The sequence below is a fragment of the Dermacentor variabilis genome, chromosome 1 (assembly GCF_050947875.1).
Source record: "Dermacentor variabilis isolate Ectoservices chromosome 1, ASM5094787v1, whole genome shotgun sequence".
NCBI classification, from domain to species: domain Eukaryota; kingdom Metazoa; phylum Arthropoda; class Arachnida; order Ixodida; family Ixodidae; genus Dermacentor; species Dermacentor variabilis.
In genome coordinates this window covers 131,056,301-131,083,550 of record NC_134568.1, presented here as the reverse complement: position 1 = coordinate 131,083,550, position 27,250 = coordinate 131,056,301, and the positions used below count along the sequence as shown (strand labels likewise).

The following is a 27,250-nucleotide window of genomic DNA, read 5'->3' as shown; positions in this document are numbered from 1 at the left end:
CCGGAGCCCTCCATACAACGTTTCTTCATCAACTTTCGTGACGAAACGAACAAATCGCTCCGAAAACCGGAGAAAGCGAGTGAACATGTGTCGCCATCTATGGATAAAACAATAAAATGCACCCTTCAAGGTTTGTAGATGGCATTAGTGTGCAAGTACGTCTATGCATCATCATGATGAAAAACACGATGGGTAAGAGTAAAACAAAATAAAACACTGTTATTTGTAAAGTACAATAACTTACCCTGTATTTATTTAAAATATACTTTCTGAGAGCTATTTTGGCGTAAGAACTTACGAACGTAGTTACTTTTTTTAATAACTATTGCATTGTGCTAATTGTAAAAAATCTAATCACGAAGAAGGGTACATATGCTTTAAAGTTAACGATAATCTGCGTCACTCTCCATATAACTGATCCCGGTGATCCTGTGCTGGAGAACGTTGGTGCTGGTCCGGTCGACCGGTCCGACCGGGCTTGTTCTTGCCGCGGTGCTAACAACTCTGTGCACAACAAACGTTTCGTGTTTCTGTTGAGTGGCCGAAATATTGGCTTGAAGTTGGAGTTCAATAGGTTTGTCTGCTGAAACAAATTTAGATTTACAGGCTAGATAAGTCATAATGATCGAAATTACATGCAACGACAGACTGGGAAAAAAAGTTCGGGTCAAGTGCAAGTATCCTTTTTTTTGCGCTCCACACTCGGAGTGTGCATACAGCGATTGCTTTTTGTGCTTTTGTGTAACACTGAAACTTTTCCATGCGCGGAAATGTTTTTTTTTTGTTCAATTGATTCCTTAATAAAATGCTAAAGCCAAGATGACACAATTGGAGATCTGAAGAAACTCATAGCCGCGCAAACGGGAACACGGTGGGAGAAAATCGTCTTGAAGAAGTGGTAGGTGCTGGCTTGTCTCTTCATGAAGGTTTTGAGTTGGATATGGTTCTGACGCTTAAACGGTTTTGCTTTTTGATAATCGCAGGTGGCATTGCTTCACATTATGCAATGCGCGCTGCACATCAGACATATATGGCGTTAAACAAGCGCTATTTACGCAGCGATTAGCCCGGAGCGTTGTATCGTCTAGGAGTAATACTTGTTCTGTTTGGTTTGTTGGCATATTCGTGATTCCCTGTGTGCGGTTTACGGTCGGAGCAAGATCCTGGCTATGTCTGTTGGTGCAAAAGAATATTGACGAGTTGCTTGTGGATGTTCTGCCCGCAGGCTTTGTTTCAATGTATTTTACAACAAAATGCCCGCAAAACACGAAACGTTGTATTCGTGAGTTTTCATCAGCTTGGACATTTTAGCGTGCCCAACGTGGAGTGGCAGCTGTGTTCACGTGACTGTGCCGGTTTGGCCATAGAATTGAAAGGTATCGATCAGCAGTATTTACTTAAATATGGGCCGTCCACGATTCTAGGCCGATATCTGAAATGAAGACCGTCTTCGAATATTAACTCACAGGGAAGAATAACAATAACAAAACTGACATTCCATGTTACTTGAAACACCAGTTGCAAATCATTTACATGATTGCATGACATATAATATGCTGAGCTACTTGTCGAATGCTGAGTCTTTGTCATCTGGGTCAACATCACTTCAATTCTTTTTGCTTTTTTCCTCCCACAAGTGCACTACCATGACCTACGTCCAAAGTAGTTTAAATGCTGAAATGGTCCTGTGCTCACTTCAGTAACTACACTAGTATAATAATCACTCCAGTGATATGCTCTTCAAAACAGCACTATTCAAGGGCTGTATTCTGACTCCTATCCATGCCATGACAATCCCCACCAAAGTGGGGGAAAGGGGCATGTGAAATAAAGAATTATTAGTCAAAGAAGCGAAAAGGTGCCGGTGTGGAACTCCGCGAAAGACGCTCGGTCATCGCAATGTGCACCGACTACAGAAAACAAAAAATAATGGAAATTCGTAGGGTGCTCCTAGCAAAGCTTAATGCCTTGGGGTACTTTAAAACATGGAGTTAAAATGAAATAAGCATTAGAGACGTCCCCCTGAGAGGTGTGTACAATATTGTTTTGCAGATGCACCTGCATAGGACTCATAACTACTGTAGAAATACTTCGCCACCAGGGCTGAAGGCTCTACTGGAATGTGCAAGATTAGCATGAATTGGTGCTCAAATTTTCTTGCGACACTTCCTGTAAAATACTACTCATTCTACTGAGACTGTATTTTTCTTTGCCTACTTGCCTACTATTTCTGGCTCATCTTCTTCCTCTCCTTTCAAGTTTTGTCCTTTCAGGTTGCTTCTTTCAATTAACTTCACTTAAATATCCAAATAATCAATTCTTGTATATACCTATGCGGCTCCATATGCAATGTGCACTGCATATGGCTATGCATACACTGTGCAGACATATGCACACACATATCACTGCAGTTCTTTCTACATTCTCAAAGTTTGCATTTCTTGTGATTTGTGTGCACATTTATTTCTTTAATGTTAATCTTGAGGAGACATTCATTGTTGAGCACTATTTCCTCTGTTTATTGAGATGTTCTTTTTTTTAAATAAAAAAAAATTCCTACCTGTTTTTGTGCCTGTTAATACAATATAAACATGTAAATACGTGCTTTCGATGTGATGTGCTGAATTGGGAGTTGTGTACTGCACGCGTTACTTTGGACACCAATGATGATAATAATAATTAGTTGTTAGTTACAGAACCAACTCCATGCTGAAGCAAGTCATGAGGACAAAATTGTGCTTCATTACTGAAACGAGAGGGTGGGGGTGGTGTCACAGTGGGCCTTGAGTGCTGTTGACTGTAGCGACACCACTGACTATAGGCAGGCAGTTTGTTTTTTGGCCACGTTTGAAATTTAAAATGTTGTTTGCAATATTACAAGCATAAAACACAAGTAAACAGCTTAAGATATTGCAAAATGTTCCACTCTTGTAGCATAGAAGTATGTCGGTCTGCATTTTTTTTATCTTTTATATTTTTTTCGCATGCAGACTTTTTCAGACTAGTGTGGATGATCGAATACTTAAAATTTTTTATGAGAAAATGGTTTAGGAAGTTCTGTCTTCAAATAAAAATTTTTTTGAGAGTGTCATATTGATATCTGCAAAATCTTTTATTTGCAATGCAAAGGTGTGAGCGCAAGTAGTGTCCAGTATTTAAAAGGGCCGTGACATGGTCCTCTAACTATGCTCAGTTTATTATTGCAACTGAGAGTAACTGTGCTCTCAGCACAAATTATAACTGGAACTATCAATTTGAAATCACTGCCTTTAAGCCCCTCCCACAGATAGTGACAGCCATTTTGGCATGGATTATGTGACATCAGGAACCATAGGGCCACTGCTGTGTTGACTGCTTTGATACAGTGAGAAACTACATTGGATGTCTCCACACGCTGTGGCACCCAATGGTTCAGCAAGGGTGTCGCCGTTGAATTGTGCACACAATTCTTTCACTCGCACGATAAAAGCAACGCAAACCAGAGAACGCATGCAGAAGCTATCTCGGGCTGACTACCGAAGCTGTCGAGTCCGTGGCGATCATGGTGCATTTTTGGTTGCTACAAGCGCTTCTGTGCTTATTGTACACAAAAGCATGGCCTCCGACATTGGCTTTTGTTACGTTGAAGGAGAAGTAGCTTGGGGTGCGATTCATTTGGTCACCAGTTATTGTCGCGAAATTGATGGACGTTTCAACTGTGATGTTAAAAAAACTACAATGCAAATTTTCTGCCACACTGAATGCACTCAAATTTTACCAGCTTGCTGTGGGACATGTTCCGTCAGACGTGCAATGTATAATGCAAGTGTGAAAATTGGGTGTAATGGCCCCTTTAAAGGGGTACTGATGCAAAAATTTTAGCTCAAAATTTTTAGTTTACATTGCTGGTGAGCTCATAGGTATGGTCTGTGAAGTTTCACTAGCAAATGCCACTTAGAACGCGTTTTAATTTAATTTTAAAATTAATGCGAGCGGCAAATTGGAAAGTGCAGCACCTATCAATGTAGTCATAAGCATAGGCCTTCTTTGTAAACAGTATTATGCCGTGTATTTCGGCGATTGATTTCGGTGACGTGTGACATCATTGGCATGTCTCACTGTTCAGGAGACATTTCAGCACTGTTTGCATTGGGTGTCTTGCACTGACTGCACGTGAAGTGCATGTACGTTTGTACCCGAAGCATAGGCACAAGCTTCTTGCCATTTACGGATTGCCAGATTACCAGTGCCATTGGCCGGCAGTAGCAGAGCTGGTGGCGACATTCTCTGACAATTCATTGAACTGCAATGCATTCAATTGTTTTAATATGTGTTTGTCATGTCAGTGTTATTGTCAAAGGAAATTATCATAAAAGTGCATACATTATTGATTATGTCACTACCAACACTTTACATAGCAGTTAGGTCGAATGTGTAAGTTGCCGTATTAGTTTTGCGTCATCTCTGAGACACTGCATCACCAAATGTTGCTACCAGTGTTGTTCCTGGTGTGCGCCCCTATGGTTACTCAGCAAACTACAAGCAGTACGAAGTTTGCGGATACGCCAAACCATGGATAAATCTCTTTAATGCCAGGATGATACCGCGTAGTGCACTTCTGTCCAACGAAGCATTATGATGGTGTAGCAATGCACAGGTTTCCGATCAAACTAGCAGAGGAAAAGAGGAGCACAGATGGCATGGTAGTCGGTGTGCTGATGTGCGTCACAGGTTTGCGTGCTCATGTGATCATTGCTGTTTACGTGCACACTCGTGCGTCATGGGGCATTAGGTGCTCCTCGAAACAATCATCATGTGCTGGAGCAAACGAGTTTCTGTAGCAAGATTACTCAGTCAATAGCTACTGACTAAGTGCAAGAAACAGAGTCCAGAGAATTTTGTATCGGTAATCCTTTAAATGGAAGAACACGAGTGTTTACACTCCCAGAAGTTATTAGACACATAAATTGGAAAGCAATAAAGCACTGTTCATTGAACACCTATTTCAAGCCTTGCAAGGTACTGAATTCCTATCTCTGCAGCCTTCTGGTTCCAATGTTGCAATTATCTGTACCACATTTGTTTTAGAAGGTGCTAGGTGTGGCTTGGCCCTTCCATGCTTTCATTTTCTAGTGCGCTGTATCTTTTCCTCACTAGGCTGCCTCTAATGTGCTTGCTCTCTGCATTACCATTTGCCATCAACGATTGCCACTTCTCTACCATTTATTCCTGTCACCTCTCTAGTGCAACAAGGCTTAGGCATGCTCAAAGCTACAATGCTGTCGTAAATAACAAGACATATTGTTCAAGAAATTCATGATGTTGGCAGGGTAAGAAATAGTTAAAACTTCCGTCGACATTCCTGATTCGCCAGTCTTAAGGACCTTTTGGTAATGACAGTGAAACTTAAACAAAATGAGCAGTTAACGCTTTGAGTGCCACCAAACTTCCAGTGTGTTTTTCAGTGTCACATATTGTTGCCAAATTGTCAGCCAACAAGTTGAAGCTTCTTGGCTACATGTTCACCAACCATTATTGTTAGTGGGGCAGACTATTGTTAGTTGTGCAGGGTGACAAGGCTGCCAGCGGCACGTTTGTTGTCATGTGGTTGTGGACATTATCGACCAACTTGTTGAAAAAGCGGTGCTGAAGCACCAAGAAATGATCACTGCAACTTTGTGTCTGTGCTCTTTGTATGTTGTTTATACTCCCCTACCCATGTTGGTGTTTTTCACATTCCTGCCTTCAATCAGGCACGGTACACGCACAAGTTGAAGGTGAAGTGTGAGATGCAGTCTATTCTTCAGAGGCTGAGCAATGGGAATTGCAGTTGCGCTCTTGCGCACATGTTGCAATATGCTGTTGCGAATGGGGGTCCGAAGATGTGGAATTTACTTTGCTTGTGGAGGAGTAAGGGAACGTGGAGCTGGGCCCAATATCCAGGACGTTTTACAAACAAGTTTACGTTTACATATTTACAAGAAAATTCAAAGTAGTACAGAAAAAGTTCATGAAGTTGTAACAGCCAATCTCTTCAGGGGTTCGTCACTCCTTTTATCCCCTGGGTGGTCATTGTTCAGTCACCTCCCCCAATCCGCCGTCAGGAGACCGATGACATCAAGTCCCACCGATCCGAAGGTCTATTGCCCTTTCCCTCCGAAAGGAGCTTTGTCGGAAATAGATGCACATCACTGGGCATAAACAGGGGAAGGGGGATTGTACACTGACTCCGGCGTGAACGTGCCAATTTGTGCGGCTGACGGGTGAAGAACCGTATCCTTGCCAATTGTCCAAACCTCTCCCGACTGAGGTACTCCCGTGCTGGCCATAAATCATACATCTTGAGAACCATTTTGACGAGTCCATCGGCCCATTCCCCATAATTGCGCTAGCCGTGACTGGAGGTTGTCGTGGGTTGAACGGCTGCCGATCACAACAATGTGGTCAGTGTGAGAACCAACTTACACTCGGAGCACCTTTCAAAGCGTTTCTATAACTTGGCATGTGGAAACGATCCGCTACGGTGGCGGAGTAGCTATGACATTCTTTTGCTTTGCATGAGGTTGCTGGTTCAATTCCCAGCTGCTGCAGCCACATTGATTCAAAAGAGCTTGCATACCGTGGTTTGGGCGCACATTAAAGAACACCATGTGGTCAAAATTAATCCGGCTCCCCCCCACTGTGGTATCATTTATAGCCTGTGTATTGCTTTGCGACGTTATACCCAACAAATCAGTTCTTTCTTTAAAGTCCTATTACTCAGATGGAGCGCCGACACAAGTCAGCAGCGTTAAGATGAGAGCTCATGGACAAAGAAATCCATAAAGAAGTTAACATAAATGTTAAGAAAATAAAAACAAGCATCATCCCCAAATGACCCACTACAACAATGATTGTGCTAGCATGTCTTTATTAGAAATGGTGCCAGATCCTGTTGGCTAGGTTAAACTGAAGTTGTGTTCAAATTTGCCATATACAGTGGCAGTGGAAAGGAAAAGATTTAGCACAAGTGGTTGGCGGGGACCAGAACAGTGAAATTGCGATACACAACACCGGTGTGGAGGAATTGGCAAATAGTGAGAGTGCTGGGCTCTTTCCATGTTTCCAGTGCAGTGTTTTACAAAAGGGATTGTGCAATTGTGAATTTATATCATGACATTTCCATCTCACAATCATAAAAGACGAAAAAGCACAATCAGCAGAAGCACTCCATACAGATGGTTAATCATTAAAGCTGAAATGGGCAGCCCCGGTGTTTATCACTGGGTAAATCCCCACAGTTCATTAAAGCCTTTCTCAATTATTGGTTACGTCTTTGTATTTCTTAAGGAGGTTACACATTCTGCTGCGATGGAGAGAACAACGTCAGTGATGGTATGCCTGCAGTCCGCCGTTGCTTGCATTTGATGTGTCGAGTTTGCTCGGTGGCATGGTTAGCGGCATCCGCCAAGCATTGCCGCTTGCGATTCTTCAAAATTAAATCTGTCCATCACGTAAAACACTGAATGGCTCATACCCCCTTAAGCAGTGGCTCATACCGCCGTAAACGAGGCCTCCCCATTACAACGACAGAAGAGAAGTGAAATTCAACGTTGGAATGACGAGCAGCAACGGAGCCAGCTGTGGAAGAAGGTGACGACAAACACGGGAACAGTGGCACGAGTGCATTCACGTGGTAGCGCTGAGGGGTGCCAGCGAGCCAGCTGTGGAAGACGACGCTCGAGCCATTGCTGATAATAGTTTTTTCTACACGTGTACACGATATTGGGGAAAGTTAACAGCTTGCCTTAACAGCTTTGCTGTAAAAATTCTTCCCAAGCCGTAGCTGTCTACTAAACTATCCTGAAGTGTGAGGAGTGGGAACGGCCTGTTACTTTTACTATCAGGGCCACTTACTGAAATTTCATTGCTCTGATCACTGCGCACTTGTGGTAATCTTTTTATTGTGATAACAATTATACGGATTCTCGAGGTGGCTGCGTGCGTCACCTCAAAAGGTTATGATGGAGCTTTCAGAACACACCACGAGGTTCTTGATCTTCTTTTATTGTGAACATCTGAAACATATTCATTGCTTCCAGGCATATGTAGCCAAAACCTTGCCTTCTCATGCATTCATATACTATAGAGCACAGCTGGACACAGACCGTACTATGGTTGAATGAAAATAGCTGTAGAAAGCACACATAGTGAAGCAGGAAAGCTTTTGTGCTGTGTAAAATTACTGATGCCATTTACATTTTCGTTTTCTCTGACATAACAATTATTTTTGTGAAACAAACATCCTTGCTGTTGTTACCCCATGCTGTTATCCCAAGAACATATTGAGAAAATGTTCCTTTGAGTTATGAGTGAGTTTGTAGAGGTTACCTTTAATTTCTTTTTGTGAACATTTTCCTTGCAGACATTTCCACATCAATAATAATTTTTTTTCTCTCCTAAGGTACACCATTTTCAAGGACCATGTCACACTGCAAGACTGTATCCTTTGCAAGGTGGGGAAATAGTTGCTTTGTGAGAAATTCTAAAGTATAGAAATGATAAGCTGTGAGGGAGTCTAGTGTCAGTTCAGATTTTTTTTATTTATTTGTTTAATTTTCCTGTGTTTCTTAAATTTGTTACTTCAGGACATTTGGGAACTGAACACTGTGGCATCTGAAAAGTAAATTTATTGCACTATATGCATGGTTGGAATAATGCCTCAGTTGAAACTGTATATAGTAAAGTGATTCGTGGTGTTTCATTATCCATTTGCTTCTTAATGCAAGGCAACCAAAAGAGATAGCAGTGTACTAAACACTGTGTCTTGTGTCCTTTTTCAACTTTGCTTTGTTTTCAAGTCTGAGCAGATACTTGTTGCTATTCTACCTCTAAATGTTAGCCATATTTTCAGTGATGATGTGGAGACCTGTTGGGGTGCACCGGTATTGATGGGGCATGGTGAGCAATGATCTGTACAAGTGAATGTTCGCGGGATGCTTCAGTGCTAAGCATTTCATTTACTCTTTTTTACCTTCCTTTATAGTTTTGCGCAAGAAAAATTAAACAGAAAAGTGCCAAGATAGCAACGAAATAGCTAGGATCTTCTATAAATAGCTAGAACTTTCAACAAATCATTGACTTCAGACGTTTTTCCTGCCAGTGCAGGAAGCTAGCCAAAGCCCTGCTCCTCTAGAAATCTGCTAAGCGACGACTTTCTTCTAACTGTAGACCTATATTGCTTACCTCCAGTTCTGGTAAACATCTGGAGTATATCACACACAAGCAGGTAATAGAATACTCTGTATCCAAGCTGGGAGGCTGCACAGAGGAAGGTGAGGGGTGAGAAATATGAGAAAGGGTAATAGTACAGTGGTGACGGCAGCCGGTGAGACACAGAGGTGCTATCTCGCATAACATAGGTGCACTGATGTCTTTTGGCTGCAGAAACACAAATAGTAGCAGTGCTCTATCGCACTCATCTTCTTTCATTGCAGATGTGTGCTGGGAGTAAACTGCAATGAATGCATGCTGTAGAAGTGAGCACTGCACATTGACTTCATTTTGAGGCCACCATCATCACAGTAACAAGAAAAATTACATCATAAAGAGACGAGGAAACACACTAGCTTCAAATCGTCCGGAAATAGGTGGCACTCAGTTTTATGCGTAGGCACTGCTACAAAGGCTTGGAGAGACTTCTCTTGCTACTCGTATTTGCAGCCCAAAAATAGTTTGTCGCATATAGAAGTAAAATATAGGTGCGTGTAATGCAATTTGATCTAAAATTAGGTCTCATACTTTCATGTCACAAAATATGACGATTTATTACATAGAAGGCGTCGGAGATCTGATCCTGTTAAATACCAAACGATTGGAGTGACGTGTTTCTGTGGCCAGTGGCCACAGTGCTTTACTTACGCTCGCGACGAAAACGAACTATGTCACATACCGGAAGCACAAAGGTGTACAAATAATACGTCATTTGATAAAAACGTGAGTCCACAAGTCCTAGTTGCAATATGTGATGTTGACTTATTCTGCAGAAAGTTTTGCAGATTAAGAACAACTGCACTGCGGAATGCATGAAGTGAGACCACACTACTTGCGTAGCTTCTGCAGCATTGCCTGCTACGTATGGGAGTATAGTGTTACTGCATGGTGTTGTGCCCAAGCAGATGGAACATAGCCATAGCCACATAAAATAAAGGGCGAGGGGGAATGCTGCAGTTTGAGAGGAAGGCAATTTTTAACCGCTTGTAGCTCTTTAAATGTATAATGTGCCAACATAAAATTCTTGAAAGGGATAAATTGGCATCCACCCGAATTGTAGCGTGAAGCTACAAAGGAAACTCATACGGGTTTCTCAGAAAGAAAGCCTCGCAGTTGAAAAAAAATTCATCCTGGACTGGGACTGGAACCCGGGACGAATGCCTTTCTGGGCGGTCGCTCTACCATCTGAGCCAGCCAGGAGGGTAGCTGATTGCAGAGCGAGAGCGAATTAATCGACAACTCGAGTAACTGGGGCACTGAACATCGCAAATCAGTTCTGCAGAAGCCTGTAAGCACTTGCAGGCTTTCGCAGAACTAATTTGCCATAAATTTCTTGTGAGAAAGCATTCTATGAGAGATATTCTCTATGTCTAGGTGGTATTCTTAGGCATGGTAAAAATCATTTCAAGGACCCTTTAAGAACACACTGTAGCATAAAGCTGTAAAAATCTTTAATTTTTCAGTGATCTTCTTGAGTTCATGTATGAGGACTCCATACCTCAAACCTAAGAAAATATTGCACGTGCAGGAATAAAGTTGTTTGTTTCAAGTGAAGTCTGCCCGAAAGGCACCTAGGCATTTAGGAGGCTTACCTTATATGCAATTGACCCATGTTAATGGATGGGGCCAATGAGTTGTTCGATGGGCCGCAGATATTTGTCTGAATTGTGCAGAGTTGTATAAGCGTTGCGTAAAAAATATGTACAAAGCAATCTTGTGCATCCCTCTGCACAACCTTAATGGTAATGCAGCAAAGTCATAAAGCTAATGTATGAAAGGAAAAAATTGTCATTCACCCGAATGTGGCATGAAGCTACAAAGAAAACCCATACGGGTTTCTCAGAAATAAGGCCTCGCAGTTGAAGAAAAATTTGTCATGGTCCCGCCTTGTGGGATTCCAAAGAACTGATTTGCCAAAGTTAATGGCTTTGAAAAAAGAACAGAGATCCTGTGCACACATTGCTGGGATATCAGAGCCATAAATGTGCAAGTGTGTTAGTTTGACCCTCTCTTGCCCTTGCCTTTAAATGTACACAGTAGCTTGAATATCAAACATATTTAGATACATTTTGATTACTTATTATGATTGTTGTTCCTCCAGCATTCTTAGATGCATTGTGCTGTCCTGGAGGCCGATAATTTGAATTAACCCAATTATTGAAAAGCATAGCTTGAATTAAGCATCTTCAATGTGCATTAAGGTCATAGCAGATCAACAAAAATGTTATATGTGTTTGAATGTACTGGAATTTTTAATTATCAAGTTTCAGTTATTCTAAGTCAACTGCAAACTGATACTATCGCAACTAAAGAAAAGAACTTGTGGCATTACCACTTGCTGGTGCCGCCATTAATTGCCTAGAGGCATTTTTCTTCCAATGCTTTCTTCTAGCACACTTTGTTTATAACTTTTCAGCAATTAGGTCTCTTAACATCTTACATTATACATAGTAAAAATGTTGCATACATCTTTAAGATGTATGCAATGCATTTTAACTCTTTTCAAGTCCATTCATATTTGGCACTCTTATTTTTAATGTCTTAAGAAATATCAGATGCGATGTATACTGTGCTGCATCAAATTGTAGCCGGATAATTGGTATTTTGATTGAACGCAAAAAAACTTTCCGCAAGATGAGTGAATTAAAAGTATGATTTACAATTTTGCTGAAAAGTACTAAGAGTTATAAAACTGCTACATACAAAATGTCTGGCTTGCCTGTGGTTTTCAACTTTTCGGAGTTAGAACATGCTAAAAACAATAATCAATAATAATGCGTGACATTCGCTATCCTCCTCATGCTCTATTAAACATTATCAGTCAGATTATTTCTGAAAGCAAGCTGGCCCCTCCATGTATCTTGGAACTACTGCCGGAGTTTCTGTGTTCCGTGTTCAATACCAGTAAAGAATAAGCATAATATGAACTGATTGTGTTACGCAGTAAGAGATTCTTGAATGCCAAGTTTCCTTAGAAGTTGGATTGAAATACACTGCAGGCTTTTCAGTGAAAACTCCAATTGACAGGAGGCATTTCGTGATACATTGTGATACGCTGCTAAAACACTAATGAATAAAAGCTACACACTGTGGGGAAATAAGAAGTTGCACTTGTTATTACTTCAATTATAAGAACCAAACACCCTGCATATGTTTGCGAAATAAACGGAACTTGCTCAGACTCATTCCCAAAATGTACACTGTAGAACCCCATTGGTGAATTTTTTATGGGACCACAGAAAACGAATGTATAACTTGGAAAAAATGGTAATATCCAATAACACTTGCAGCAGCACTGTTGATAATACAAGAATTTACTCTTGCACACAACCTTATCTGAAGTTGAATAGGAAGACGACAAACTGTTAGAAACCCACTCAATAAATATTGTTACTGCCGCCAGCTGTTCACATTGAATGTTAAACAGTTTTCTGTAGAGGCTGCAGCTATGAGTCACTCTAACTTAACTCTACATTTTCTATCTGGCACTTTGGTTGAAAATTAAATAATAACAGCATCATCTCTTTGGGTGCTCGTAGCCCTATTTCAGTTTTCGTGCAGCCTTGTATATCAAAGTAATTACACAAGGTATTAATGCTCACAAGACAGCATCCGCAACATCGGTGTAGGGTGACTGTTTCTTCCTTTGTTGACTTCATCTTGGCTTTCGACTTTGCAAGCCATGTTGAGATTGGCCACGATAGGAACATGGTGATAACAATCCTTGTACACCACACGGTACATTCTGTGAAGTAAACTTTTTCAGTGGTGATGTGCAGTCTTCAGTGTAACGCTGCCTTCGAACTATGCAATGTCAGTAGTCTCAATTTTTGTATGCAACAGTTAGGAAGAGAAACATAATAAATGGAAAATTAATATGCATGACCCTATAGAAACTAAACAGGACTGGTGCTCCGAGTGCAAGAGCTGGGAAAACAGAAAGGTATCAATGAGGTTCTACTGTGTTTTGCTGAGGGCCCACTTCGACTTATACTGACTCAAAATCAGACCTAGCCAGACTCACTTGGACTTAAGACTCGCCAAAAGCAGATACTGATAGACTCACTCAACTGAGACCCGCAAGAATCGGACCCAGGCAAGCTCACGGAAACTCACGGGCTTACGGGCTTGCACCCAGTAAGGGTCACTGGGGTTCACTGAATCAGTTTCACTTAGACTATGGAATGATGGGCTCTGTCTAATTTCTTGTCAACCAGCTTGAAGACGGAAAAAAATTGGCTGGGGCATAGCTAAGGTTAAGCCTGGATATCTCGAAGTGAAAAGGTTCGGTGATGCTTATGGTTTAGCTTATGGTTATGCTTTATGATTTAGCCTATGGTTATGCTTATGGTTATGCTTTATGATTTAGCCTAGAGATATGCTTGCGGTTTAACTTATGGATATGCTTTGGTTAGCTTATGGTTATGCTATACGTCCGCTTTGTGTAGTTATGCAAATTGCTTGGCCACTTGGCAGTGGCCACCTGCGCTGCGCATGACGTCACGCGCGGCAGCGGCGAAAGGTCAGACGATGGAGTCGGCGGCAGTCACCTGTGCCGTGCGTGACGTCACTCGTGCTCCGACATACGCCGGCTCGCGCGAAGCGCGGTGTTGACTAGCGTAGTGAAGCTTTTCGCTTCAAACAATCACTCAGTTCCATTCCTCTTAATTACAGCTGCAAAGCGAGTGTGGCACACATGAAATTCTCCCTCAATTTCCCGTTTCTTATGAAGGGCCATATCATGTCTCATTCTGTTTCATAAGGTATACTACCACAACCAATCCCTGCACTATACTTTTGTAACTCCACTGTCATTTGTGTCATTTCGTCTTGCCCATGCACGTAAGGCTTATGGTCCTGACTCCAAAACTGCGTCCTTTTCAATTTCATTTCTTTCTAAAGCTTACAGTGAGTTGAACCAGCTCCCACACAGTATTGTGAGTATTGTAGATCTGTGCCATTTCGAAACACACTATAATTAATCTCATTGCACCTGAATAACTTCAGATAATCTTCTATGCAATCCGCCTTTTTCATGATCCAAGTGCGCATGCGCTGTACCATAGCAGTGAGCGCCGGAAACATTTTGTACAGCATCGGTGGTTCGTGCACCAGACGATGCGCACGTATGCAATGCAGTGAAACCTCGTTAAACCGTAGTTGGCCGGAGCTCGGAAAAAGTACGTGCTAAACGATAGTACTGTTTAACCGAAATAGCATGAGCTCGACCACTTACCTTTCAAAAACGGAACTCGGAGAGGGAGTGATGAAAGGGGAAAAAAACATGCAGTATTTATTCACTTCGTGCGACAAGTGTTATTTTCGTTTCATGCCGCGGCGGCCTAGCAGCGACAGCGGCCTCAAACTTGCTGAAGCTACGAGGCAGCTTTTCAGCCAGCCCCCGCTTCTTGGCAAATACTCGCATGGTAGATTCCTCGTTGGTGTTACGTAATCTCCGTGCACGTGCGCGGTAGCGCTGCAGAAGTCGCGGGGCCCCTTTTTCATTGCGGGGTGCTGTTCTCGTCACGACGATTGCATTCATGAGGCTGACGTAACGCGCAGCTTCTGCCACTGTCGGGCCTGAATCGCCCGTGCTATCGCTTTCCGTGTCGTCCTCATCACTGTTGCTAGCCAGCACTTCGGCAACAACAGAGGCAACGATGGCGAAAAGTCGAACCTCGCAGCCGACATCTCTTCGCGGTCGCAGCAGCGCTGCCGCACAACTTCTTCGCATTCCAAATGCCACACACCATAGTCAACAGCAGATCCCTCTCGCGTGCCAGCGCCGACTTCTTCGTGTCACGTTCGATAGCACGAACAATGACCAATTTTTCTTCTATGCTGAGCATCCGGCGTCTTTTTATCCGAGCTTCGGCATAACGCGAGTCCTCGCTTGCACTACGCCACAACGCTCTCTAGCACGCCGCCGAAATGATGTTGATGTGGCTTCACGCACAAACGCACAGGGCGCTTGGAGGCCATTGTTTCGATCTCTGAGGCTAGTTGATCTGCCGGGTTGCCCGATGGAGATGACGCACCGCCGTGTTTGCGCGACGAAAAGTGGAAACACTACGTGCTAACCGATACGTACGCAATAAGCTGGTACGGTTTATGCGGATACAAAACACATTATGTTCAATGGCTGCTGAGTCGAGGATTTGACTGTACTATTGTTTAAGTGGGTACGGTTTAACGAGGTTTTACTGTAGTGCGGGCAGCCTGCAGCATAGTCGACGAGGACGCAGACTCATGTATCATAGGTGCAGTGCCAACGACGCGGTATTTGCGCTGTGTTTTAGTAGAAACTTCAGCTGTTCACAACGGTAGTCGGTTAACGTGCGGTATTTTTACAATATAGGCCGACACGACACTGATATCAATAAGAAGTCCACCTGATGCCAGTGCCAACATTCGGCCGACAAGTTGGCAGGCTTTGTCAGTGGGAGACCTATATTGTCACACTAGTATGACGAGGACGCGACCGACAGCACAGTGAGAGGCATTTGTTCCGCCGACGCCAACAAAATCGGTGTGCCGATCGTGGTGCGATCAGCCACTGAATGAGAACAATGTACCGACAACGTAAATATCGCATGCAACTGTGCTTGTGTACTTATTGACGCTCAAATTGAGTCGAAACATACTTTGTAATTCGAAGTGCACGATTTCCAGCCCTTGCCAGCCATCCACATAGAGTTTGAGGCTGTGTCAATCTCGTTCAGCGCAGCTTCATTAGGCCTAACACAGCCTACAAGTTCGTCCACTACTGGCGGACCTGAGACAGGATAAGCAAGTACAACGAAGGAAACTGCTTTTATAGTTGAGTCCTGGCCATACCGATTTGAAATGAACGACTCTTAGCATAATAAGACGCACATACAGAAAGTGGGAAGTGGCGGCATGGTGCAGTGCCAACACCGCGGTACATCACCATTCTTGATCGAAGGCTGTCAGTCGCGATTGCCGGCACTTCCATGAACGAATGGCAACTATGTGGAGTGGTAGATCTGTGTGTATTCTTATGCTGACAAATTTATTAGTTGCCAAAAAACACAGTTTGCTTCTAATGCGAAACAGCCAACAAGTCATGGCCCTTTCAATAGTGCAGTGTAAACAACATCAGTCAATGCCCTGAAATTACAGCAAGCATCAGCATTTTCGATTGGTAGCTATACGCGCTCTCTAAATAAGTGCATATGTGCGCAGAGTTTACTCTAGCAATACACTTTCAAACACACAAACTATATGGCTGATGAATAACTCGAAAAGTGAAGACCACCCGTCAAAATCAGCAGTACCGCCTTCCCAAAAACAGCGACTACGTGGCCGTACCACATCCCCGTTTTCAAAGTGCCCGAGGCGCTCATGCCTTTTGTCTCGGTCTGATACAACTGATATGCTGAAATGCGCATGGGAAGTGTTCATATACCTATGTTTTGAGCATTTCGTCATTATTTCGTGTCAGCCATGCACGGTTTCTACAGTACTTGGAGAGAACAGCGAGGGGTGTCTGTACATGTGCCAATATAAACAAATGTGCCATTCTTGTGTTGCATAAGTACTCTGCGCACAGTATCACCCCTTTAAAGAGCTATGGCCACTGCAGTCAAAACTGAGCTATAAAAGCTGTTTTTATCATCCTATTGGCATAAATTCACTGCAAGTCTAACAGTGGCAAATGCATGAACTAGGCTCCTACAATATGGCTAACCTCCGTTGAGCAGAATTGACGACAGCTTGAACTTGATGTGGGCGGCTGGCGAGTGCTCATGTTCGTGCATTTCAACTTCCGTAGCATGTTTGGATTCATATTGAGTACGACTAAATAGGAATACAAGCGTAAGTGCTGTGGCAATTGTGTTACGGGGCAATGTATCCGTTCAGAAGCACAACGCACGCTTACTGGTTTTGTTGGCATCATATATTTCAACGACTTGTAGTTCTATCATAAGAAGCCAACAAACAAAAACGCCAAGGACAACATAGGGGAAAGGAAATAGGAAAAATCCCGACACTGACTTGCCATGTGTGCCTTTCTGTCTCTATGCTGTGGCAGCTTTGTGTCTTGACCACGAAAAAAACTGGCAAGGTGTCTTTACTTGCCTTTTTTACAGGTGACTCCAGTTCTAGGTTGTAGTGGTGCAATAATTCATAATGCTGACATGCTTTTCAAGGCCATTATGACAGAAAGGGACACATGGTGAGTCATGTCTTACACTGTGATCTTAACAGATCACAGTGTAAGACATGTAAGACATGTAAGACACAGTGGAGTGGAGATGGTGCATTCTCATAAGTACTGTAACAATATGTTTCTTCAATATGTACTGTTTCAATAATGTTTCTTATATGCAGTTATCTTGTGCAAATTCAGGCACATTTATGTTCTGTGGCTAACGTGCTCACCCCCTTCTGTAAAGCCAAAATGCCCCAAGGGTAAAATAAATTAACTATATTGAACTCAAACTTACAGACTCATGTACTTAGACTCGCAGGTGTATAACTTACCAGGACTCAAAATCAGCTGTTGCTCACTAAAAGAATAGTCAGAGTCAAATCAGAATTGAATCGAATCTAAAAGTACTATACTCCCTTTTATGCATAGGAGGCAACACTACGAAAGCTAGAGACACTTTTCTCACTGTTAGCATCCACACCCAAAAAGTAATACATCACATTAAAGCATATTGGGTACACTCCGTGTAATTAGAAGTGAAATTAAGACCCATCCTTCTACATTGCAAAACATGATATGTGTCTGAGATCCAAACTTGTTTACCACCACACAAGCAGAATAACATGCTTCTGCGTACAGAAGCCGCAGCACGTCACTTGGACCATAACCAAAACAGTATGTCGCCTATTAGAAACAGAAATATGCACCGGTATTGCGTGATTTGACCTAAACTTTTGTCCAGAAGTAGTAGTTAGACTATATGACCTAGTTATTTCATAGGAAACATTGCAGATCAAGAACAGCAGCACTTCAAAGTGTGCATAATGGCCACACTACTTGCATAGCTTCTGCAGCGTGTCCTGTTATTTATGAAACGGAGTATAGTGGTCAGTCAGCGGGCTACAGAAATGTACCGCAGGGTGCTACAGGCATATCTGAAAAATATTAGGTGGGCAGGTGGAAGAGGAGTGGAGATGATGGTGCATTCTCATAAGTACTGTAACAATATGTTTCTTCAATATGTACTGTTTCAATAATGTTTCTTATATGCAGTCAACTGTATGTGTGTTTTCACTTCGAAATCAGGTGCTAGGCACTGCGTGCTCCAGCAACATCTTTGTCTGTTGGACTTGCAAGTAGGAGTATGGAAATAGGGATTTTTGAGACCAGATTGAATACAAATCGAATAGTGCCAGAAACAAGCCGGACCTAATATTGAATAGTTATCAAAAATGAGCAGCTGTTATCACAATATTGTTAAGGGGAAAAGAGAAGGCCAAATATGCGCCGATGAACACTATCATAATATAAAATGATGTTTCATTTCATTTCATTTATTCAATCTTAAGGGCCCGAAGGCATTACATAAGGGGGGGGCGTGCATCAACGTCGAACAGCTTCACAAGAAAGTTACATAATAAAGTGCATATTGGTTGCAATAGGTACAAAAAAAGAGAATTTCAAAAAGAAGAAAACGGAACATATACACAGTACCAACGAGGCGATAAATAAACAGATGTGGTATTCATATGGTTATGTTGGCATTATCAAAATCGTTTAGTTTTTCGCGAAATGTTTTGCGGTCGCTGCACGAAACAATGTCATCCGGGAGTGCGTTCCAAAGTGTTACGGCATGGGGGAAGAATGAGCCGCTCATCGCCGTCGTCCGGCACTTTATCGCCGCCAAGGGGTGAGTATGAGATAAACGGGATGATGTTCTGAACGGGCGTTTTAAGAGGGCATGTCCTGATTGAATGAAGCAAAAGAAAGTGTGAAGAAGGCAAAGACGAGAAGTTATGCGCCGTGAAGCGAGCAATGGAAGAGACAAAGTTTGTTTTAAGGTGCTTACGCTGATATGTCTTGAATATTGTGACGTAATGAAGCGAGCAGCGCGGTTTTGTACGGCTTCTAATCATCGGCGAGATAAGCTTGTGAGGGATGCCAGATGGATGATGCGTACTCAAGTTTGGGTCACACATACGTTAAATATGCTAGTTTTTTTTATTTCAGACGATGCGGATTTTAAGTTACGTCGTAAGTACCCTAGTGTGCGTGAAGCTTCACAGCGAATTGTTTGAATATGTTTCACCCATGAAAGTGATGGCGTCGTATGAACTCCTAGATATTTGTAAGTACACGTGTGGTCACTAGGAACAGAGTTAATGCGATAAGTGTGGTGTACAGTGGTGTGTTTACGCGTGAAGGATATTACCTCGCATTTAGTGAGGTTAAGAGGCATGTGCTATTTTTCGCACCAAGAAGCGATAGTGTCAAGGTCATGTTGTAGGGTGATTGTATCGTTAGATGTATGAAGGGGGTCACAAAGAACGCAATCGTCTGCAAAAAGCCGCAGCTTCTTTGATATGTTAGTGGGAAGGTCATTTATGTAAATCAAAAACAATAGAGGAGATAAACCTGCGCCTTGGGGAACCCCGGAAGTTATACTGTAAGGGTTGACTGAAAATTGTTAGCATACGTAAACTGAACGCGTCATGTTAAAAAATTTTCAATCCATTTGATAATCTTGGGGCGGATACCGAGGGAGGATAATTTTGCAAGGAGATGGCTGTGAGACACGCGGTCAAAGGCCTTTGAAAAATCTCGGAAAATTGCTTCTATTTGAAGGTGATCGTCCATGTGTAGTAGTAGGTCGTGAGTAAATTCGGCAAGTTGAGTTTCGCAATACAGACATTTATGAAAACCATGTTGTAAAGGGTAAAAAATTGACTGATTCTAGGTAATCCATTAGGTTAGATGCTATAATGTGCTCAAGGAGCTTAGATGGGACACTGGTTAGAGAGATCTGACAGTAATTAGTAGGGTTATCGCACTTTCCTGCTTTAAAAATGGGAACTACCTTCGCTTTTTTCCAATCGTCGGGAACGTTTCCTGTGTTTAAAGATTGAATAAATATAAGGTACAAAAATTTTGTAGAAAGAGTTATAGTACTTTTAAGTAATTTGGTGTTTATGTTGTCGCAGCCAGCCGAGGATGATATTTTAAGAGAGCGAATTAGATTAGATATGGGGGGGGGGGGCATCCGGGTTTATTTGCACATTAGGCATTGTTTTTGCGGAGAAGCTAGGTAAAGGTTCCATAATGCAGGGATTAGGGACATGAAATACCGACGTGAAGAATTCATTTAGGGCTGCTGCGGAATTATTAGGGCTTATTAATTCATCATCTGAGTCAACGAGATTTATTTTGTTAGTTTGTTGTTTTGTGGAGATGACACACCAGAATTTGTTTGGGTTTGAGCGAAGCATTGTAATCAGGTCACATCCTAATAATTGTAATGTTCACATCCTAATATTCTTACAGTTTGCAAGTTTCTGTCATTACATAGTACATTATGAAATGTTGTTTATTAAATGCACTAAATAGAGCATTAGACGCAAGCAAGTAGTTTCGGTGCATGCGCAGGACTCTTCAGAGAGAGTGAATGATCTCTGTATAGCCTGTAAAGCAGGGTTGCCTAAGCGACGTAACCTGGTCCGCTACGCAAGTTTTCATGTTTTATATCTATACTGTTATGCCTTCCGGAGTGAAAACTTGCTTTCGTTTCAATTATCTGTTTAATTGCATGCAGTTGACATTTTGAAATATTCTAAAAGTATTTGCATTTACGAATAGGACACTATTCGATTCGTTATTCGAAAGTTTGAAATATTCACACACCCATATTTGCAAGCATGCTCATGAAATAAGTTGGGCTCCGCAAACACAGTCAGAAGAAGAGAGAATGATATGCATGGTGTTGACTTTCAATCAGGGTGTAGAATGGAACCCGACCCGAAAATCGTACCGAAACAAACTAAAAATTTTCTCGTATTGAGCCCAACCCCGAGCCATTATTTTTTTAATGTACCTGAGCATGAACCGAAAGAAATAATGGTTACCAGTTGGGAATGGAATGGTTCGAGCATTAGCGGAGACAAGCAGTTGAGAAATTCACTACGCTCAAAATGACTATTTCTTCAGTTCGCATACCCCCTAGTGGATTTTTAAGACTTGCACGCTGCGCAGTAGGCAATAAATGGGGACAAATGCTATGGACATGCCGGTAACTATAGCCACCTTGTTACAAATGCATGCAGTGTTCAACTCGACCATGCCAGCTAAGCCACGTAGTCAAAATGTTGTTCGAGAGGCTCTATGGAATCAACATTCATGTTGAACCTCGCTGTTATTCCTGGTGACTCATATGCTATAGTACATAAAACAACTCAGTGAAGTTCACTGCAATAATTACAAAACCCATAAACATGCTTGTCCAGCCCTCGAACTCACTGGGTATTATTCATCAACATCACAAGTAAGTGCAAGTTGGACAGAATGAGCTCATGAGTTCGAAACCTATGGCCACAAGCTCTCACGCTTGTTGCACTTGGGGCCATTTGCACACGCCACAATTGTACTCATGTGCACACACACTCATTGCATCGGCACTCGCGTTCATTCTCTCAGACACACACATTAATACTCATGTCTGTTCACATTTACTGGAACTCTTTAAGGTCATATTCATGTTTGCTTACACTCACCAGCAATGACATTCATGCATCCACTTACATTCACAGGCACCCACTCACATGACTTCATAAGTCAGTTCACACTCATCTCAATGAAGTTTGTACTCTGTCCACTCTCATTCACGGGCACTCACTCGTACTGAAGTGTTCATTAATACTTGCCGGGAGTCGCTCCTATTCATACTCCTGTCCACTCACACCCTTCATCACTTACACGCATACTCATTTTTATTTATTTATTTATTTATCACAATACCCACAGCGCCCGTAGGCATTACAGCGGGGGGGGGGGGGGGAAGAAACAAAGAACCAATAAATAAAACAGGCAAAACAAAACGTACACCCGGAATGCTTTCATACTCGCACATACACACCAAAACGCAAAAACACTATCTTACTTCAGTGGACGTATAGAGTTTGAAAAGACATCATTTGATAGAATCATTGCAACATCGGATGGTAGCTTGTTCCATTGGCTTATGGTTCTGGGGAAAAATGACATTTTAAACGCTTCAGTTTTGCAGGCTATTTTTTTAACCTTATTTTCATGGTCCAGCCGTTGAGAAACGTAATCAGGCTTGGAAATATATTTCCCGGGATTTATACCTGTTCGAGAGTGGAATATGTTGTGAAAGAGTTTCAGTCTGAGATATTTCCTGCGTTGCTGCAGTGGCTCCCAACTGAGGCTTTCTTTTGCGCTTGAAACACTGAAATTCCTAGTGTAATTTGAGTAAACAAAACGAACGGCTATGCTTTGAATTCTTTCTAAACTGTGCACGTCACGTGCCGTCCACGGATCCCACACTGCACACGCATAATCCAGAACATATCGGACATTTGATTTGTACAATGATACCTTTGTCTCCAGTGGCAACTTTTTTGCATTTCTGCGCAGGAAACCTAGAATGCGGCATGCTTTAGATGTGATGTGATCAATGTGACGGCTCCAAGAAAGAACAGGTCTGAAATAAACGCCGAGATGTTTGTGCTCCTGAACCGATATCATGGTTGAATTTAAAGTGTAACAGAAGTCATGAGGGGTTCTTTACCTCGAGAAACGCATATGAACGGTTTTTTTTCATGTTAATGTTCATGTGCCACTTGTTGCACCACTCATTCACCTTGTACAGGTCGTTTTGTAAAACATTGCAGTCATGGGTAGTATGAATAGTCCTGTACAAAACACAATCATCGGCAAATAGCTTGATTTGCGATGAAATACTGGAGCAAATATCATTTATATAGATAAGAAATAAAAGTGGTCCTATGACTGATCCTTGGGGCACTCCAGAGGACAGATCAACTTCACGGGATGTTTTGCCATTAAGCACAACTTTTTGTTTTCTTAAATTTAAGTATTCTTTTATCCAGCTAACAACCGTACTGTTTATATTATATATTTCCAATTTTTCTATAAGAGTGAAGGACAACGTCGAACGCCTTCTTAAAATCTAGAAACAAACAGTCAACAGAAAAACACTTATCCAAAGCTCCTGCTAAATCATGCGTCAGCTCAAGCAACTGTGTTGTACAGGAAAATCCACTGCGAAATCCATGCTGCTGGGGGCTGAGCAAAGAGTGCACGTTCATGTGGCTCATAACATTACTGTAAAGCACATGCTCAAGTATCTTACATGCAACGCTAGTAAGCGAGATAGGCCGGTAATTCAAAACACTACTTCGGGGTCCACCTTTATGCACAGGGACGACATTGGCAAGTTTCGAGTCATCTGGTAAATATATTTCTAGTAAAGATTTAGTAAAGGTTACACACAGATATTTGGACACCTCCCATGGGCACAAGAAAAGCAGTGCTGGTGACAAAGCGTCAGGCCCAGTTGCTTTAGACGCATTCAATGTCCTGAGAGCTGCCTCTATTCCTCGTTGGTCGATCACGATATCGTCCATGGGCTCACCCACCACTTGGGTGGATCGCGCCACAGTGTTTTGAGTGTCAACACGAGCAGCATACACAGAACTGAAAAACGACATAAAGCACTCGGCTTTTTCAATGTCGTTATGGATGGTAGCACCGTCGCTATCAAGAGCAGGTATTGATAATACATCTTTACTGTTCATTTTAAAGAATTGCCACAGTTCTTTCGGTCTTTTCTGTATGCGCAGGTGGAATGTGCTAAAGTACTTATCTTTGGCTGTCTGCATAGCTACCTTCATCTCTTCAGTTTTGTTTTTGAGTTTATCTTTAAGCTTCAACGAAGGGTTTTTCTTATAAGCAGCGTCAACGTGAGCTCTCTGCCTGGCCTTGCATTTCACCTGTATTTCACCTGCATTTCACCTGTATTGCATTTCACCTGCCTGTAAAATGAGCGCAAGTCAGTGTACTCATGAGTAGGCATACTGATCTAGATTTTGCCTTAAAAGAGCCCGAAGAGAGCCATAAAGAGCACACTAATTGTCAGCCAATTTAAAAGCTAAAGACCATATTCCATAAAGGTAGGCTTACACAATTCACTACACCAGGTGTTCCAGCTATCATGCACCGAGTGTTAAAAAAAAAAAGCATGAGTCATTCTACATGAATAACACCAAGTGCATGTTGTTTAGAGTTGTTGAGCAACCGCCAGTGATTTTTTATATCCCGACATTGAACTAATTAAAAATAGTTATTTAATATTTTAATTGTTCGAATTGTCAAGATGTCAGTTAATCAGTCGTAAAAATTTGTGAGACATGTCAAAATGAGGTGTTTCCAACAAGGTACACATGGCATGCTTACATTCTGGCGAATAAAGCAGCCTGTAAAATATGAAAAATACAGTGCGACTGCATGCTCGTGTACCCGGAATAGCAGGGCCATCAAAGATTCTCACTGGGAAAGCAAGCTGTTCATCTACAGCTCGCCGTTCAGGGCAGCACATTTCCTTCACCTTGATAAACAATAATCACTGAGGGAGTTGTTTGCATGTTGTGGAAAGAATGCGCATGCTGTTATCATCGCCACTCGGCTCAGTAACAGATGAACAGCTTGCTTTCCTTATGAAACTGTCTAATGGAACTGCTATCTTGGCACGTGGGTGTGCGGTCACATGGTGTTATTCGTATTTTGTGGGCTTTCTCTAGTTGCCGAAAGAAGGAAACACGAGATGTGCACCTTGCTGGAAACACTTCTTTATGTCTCTACGATTCTCTTGAACTCCCTAATTGATATGTTGACAATTAGAACAACAATGAAAAGTTAGCTAATTACTTTCATTTGCTAATGTCAATTACTAAAGATTACTGGCAGTTTTTCAACCCCCTAAACAGCATGCGCTTGGTCTCGTTTGCCTAGCATAATCTGTTCTTTCTTTTTAAACTTCATGCACGGCAGCTGAGACACTGTATATTCTGGTACCTTACACATAAACATCTTAACTATATGGGCTCACGTGAGTCCACTGTTCACATGCTCACTCATGCTCACTGTTTCCAACAGACACCATTCCTGGATACAAAAATAGATTAACTTGAAATCATGTAAAGTAATTCTTGCAAGAAAGTTTCATGGACCAAATAACAAATGTAATTACATGCGATTCAAATGTACTTGAACTCTTGTTTACGTGCACTAGCTCTAGTTCACTTGGACTTAAATTCACACCCAATACAACTCGTGACTTGCTCATTCTCACTGCTGCTTGGACTTGCTTCGACTCACTCAGACTCAACACCTTGGTACTCGTTTGGGCTCACTCAAACTCAGACTCGTTTGCTAGTATGAGTTCGAGTGAACTTGGGGTCACTATTAAAGGCACTGAATCTCATGCTGCATCAATCTCATACTGCAAAAATTGTTTGAATGCTTCAAGTATTAGGGGAGTTATTGCACCAACTCGTGGCTTTCTCCCACTTTTCGTCTGCACTGGCACGCTGGAAGCTAAATGGGGGAGAAGCTAAGAGGGCAAGCCCCGCCCAAAAGTTGAGGCTCGTTGCAGCACCCCGTGGCGGCTGCGGTAGACTACACTGCGCAGCACGCCACTGCTATCTTGGAGGCTGTGTGCAGCAGATGCAGCTCCGGCAGTGCAAAGATGAAACAATTTTTCTATCTTTTTGAGATTGCAGATACATATATGTTTCAATTATTTAACTCAAAATTAGCAATTGTGTATTTCTAAGAATGTTCTCATGATAACGAAATCAGCCAATAGTGTTGGTGGGTCTGGCTGCTTGCGATGACGCTGCATGATGAGACTGCGGAAATGAGAGCATGCAATGTTTTGCTGTTTTTGACACGAGATTGTTAATTCCCTGCTGCATGCAGTGCAGTAATATTTGGTTCACACATTCACAGAAGCCGCTGCGACATATTGGCAACATTTTCTCACTATATTTAAAAATTGTTTCAGGCCCCTTTAAAAATGTTCAGCAGGGTCAGCTAAAGTGCACATTTTGCTGATTTTGCAATGTTTGATTTAAGAAGTGTAACATGCACTGGAAGCCCCCATTTCAATGATACCTCCCATCTTCATTTTTTTTTTTTTGAGACCCTAATATTCACAAATCTGACCAAAAATGAAAGTGCAGTTTTTCATACATTTCATGGCATTGCTTGTAGTGTAACAGCAAAGTTAATGTTTGGCACCATGTCGAAAAGCTATCAATCAAGTTGATCAATTTCCTATATGCCAGTAAGAAATGAGTTGAAGAACTTATTATGATTCCAGAGCATATACAGTTCTAGACATAGGTGAAGGCGTCATGAATACCTTTCTTGATCTTTCTTAAATTAGCTACTACAAACGCAACAGTTTATGTTCATTTTCATTTTTGCATTTTCATGTCTGTAACATCTCTATAAGCAGTTAGGTCTTAATGTAGTCAACCCCACACAGCTTGGTTGTTGTGTAGCCATTTACTACTCATTAGGCAGTTGTATTGCAATGTTCGCGCAAGTTTTCTAACCTGCTTGATATCCTTGGAAATCAACGTGTTATAAGGTGGCACCTACATTGTTACTCGTTTACAGCACACAGTCTGCTTTGCAATGTTTGTAGCTGATGCAAAGCTTGGTAAGGGATGTGTGGAGTGTATTATTTGTGAAATTTAGCACTGCTGGTTGGATTCACACAAAATGTGCTATGAATTCGAAATGCTAAGAGTGATGTTTCCTTAACTGTGTATGTCAGATGAAATTCATGATGGCATGAACTTGGAGCTCTATTACCAGTGAGAAGACAACGGTAATCTCTGTTTGGCCGTTGTACAGTTTTTCTCGTCGTTTATCTGTCGAAGATGTCTGTCATGGATGTGCATTGATCAAGCCAAGTAATCAGCAGATGAAAAGAAAATAAACATTGTTGTTTGCTTCATA

The 27,250-nt window shown here is 42.0% G+C and overlaps 1 protein-coding gene across 1 annotated transcript; it reads left to right on the top strand.

Annotated features, from left to right (window-relative positions):
• Positions 1-484: 484 nt before the first annotated feature.
• Positions 485-27,250, top strand: ubl (Ubiquitin-like protein 5). The gene is made up of 4 exons (XM_075694974.1): positions 485-677; positions 815-898; positions 8,423-8,460; positions 27,066-27,250. The coding sequence occupies exons 1-4, from the start codon at positions 622-624 to the stop codon at positions 27,107-27,109; spliced, it is 222 nt and encodes a 73-aa protein (XP_075551089.1). The 5' UTR covers positions 485-621; the 3' UTR covers positions 27,110-27,250.

What these genes read in the sequence shown, in the direction of transcription:
- ubl (XM_075694974.1), top strand. Translation starts at nt 622, where the DNA reads ATGATCGAAATTACATGCAACGACAGACTGGGAAAAAAAGTTCGGGTC. An exon ending in AAAATCGTCTTGAAGAAGTG is followed by an intron (nt 899 to 8,422) that starts GTAGGTGCTGGC and finishes TTCTCTCCTAAG; the next exon opens with GTACACCATTTTCAAGGACC. An exon ending in CCATGTCACACTGCAAGACT is followed by an intron (nt 8,461 to 27,065) that starts GTATCCTTTGCA and finishes TGTGTATGTCAG; the next exon opens with ATGAAATTCATGATGGCATG.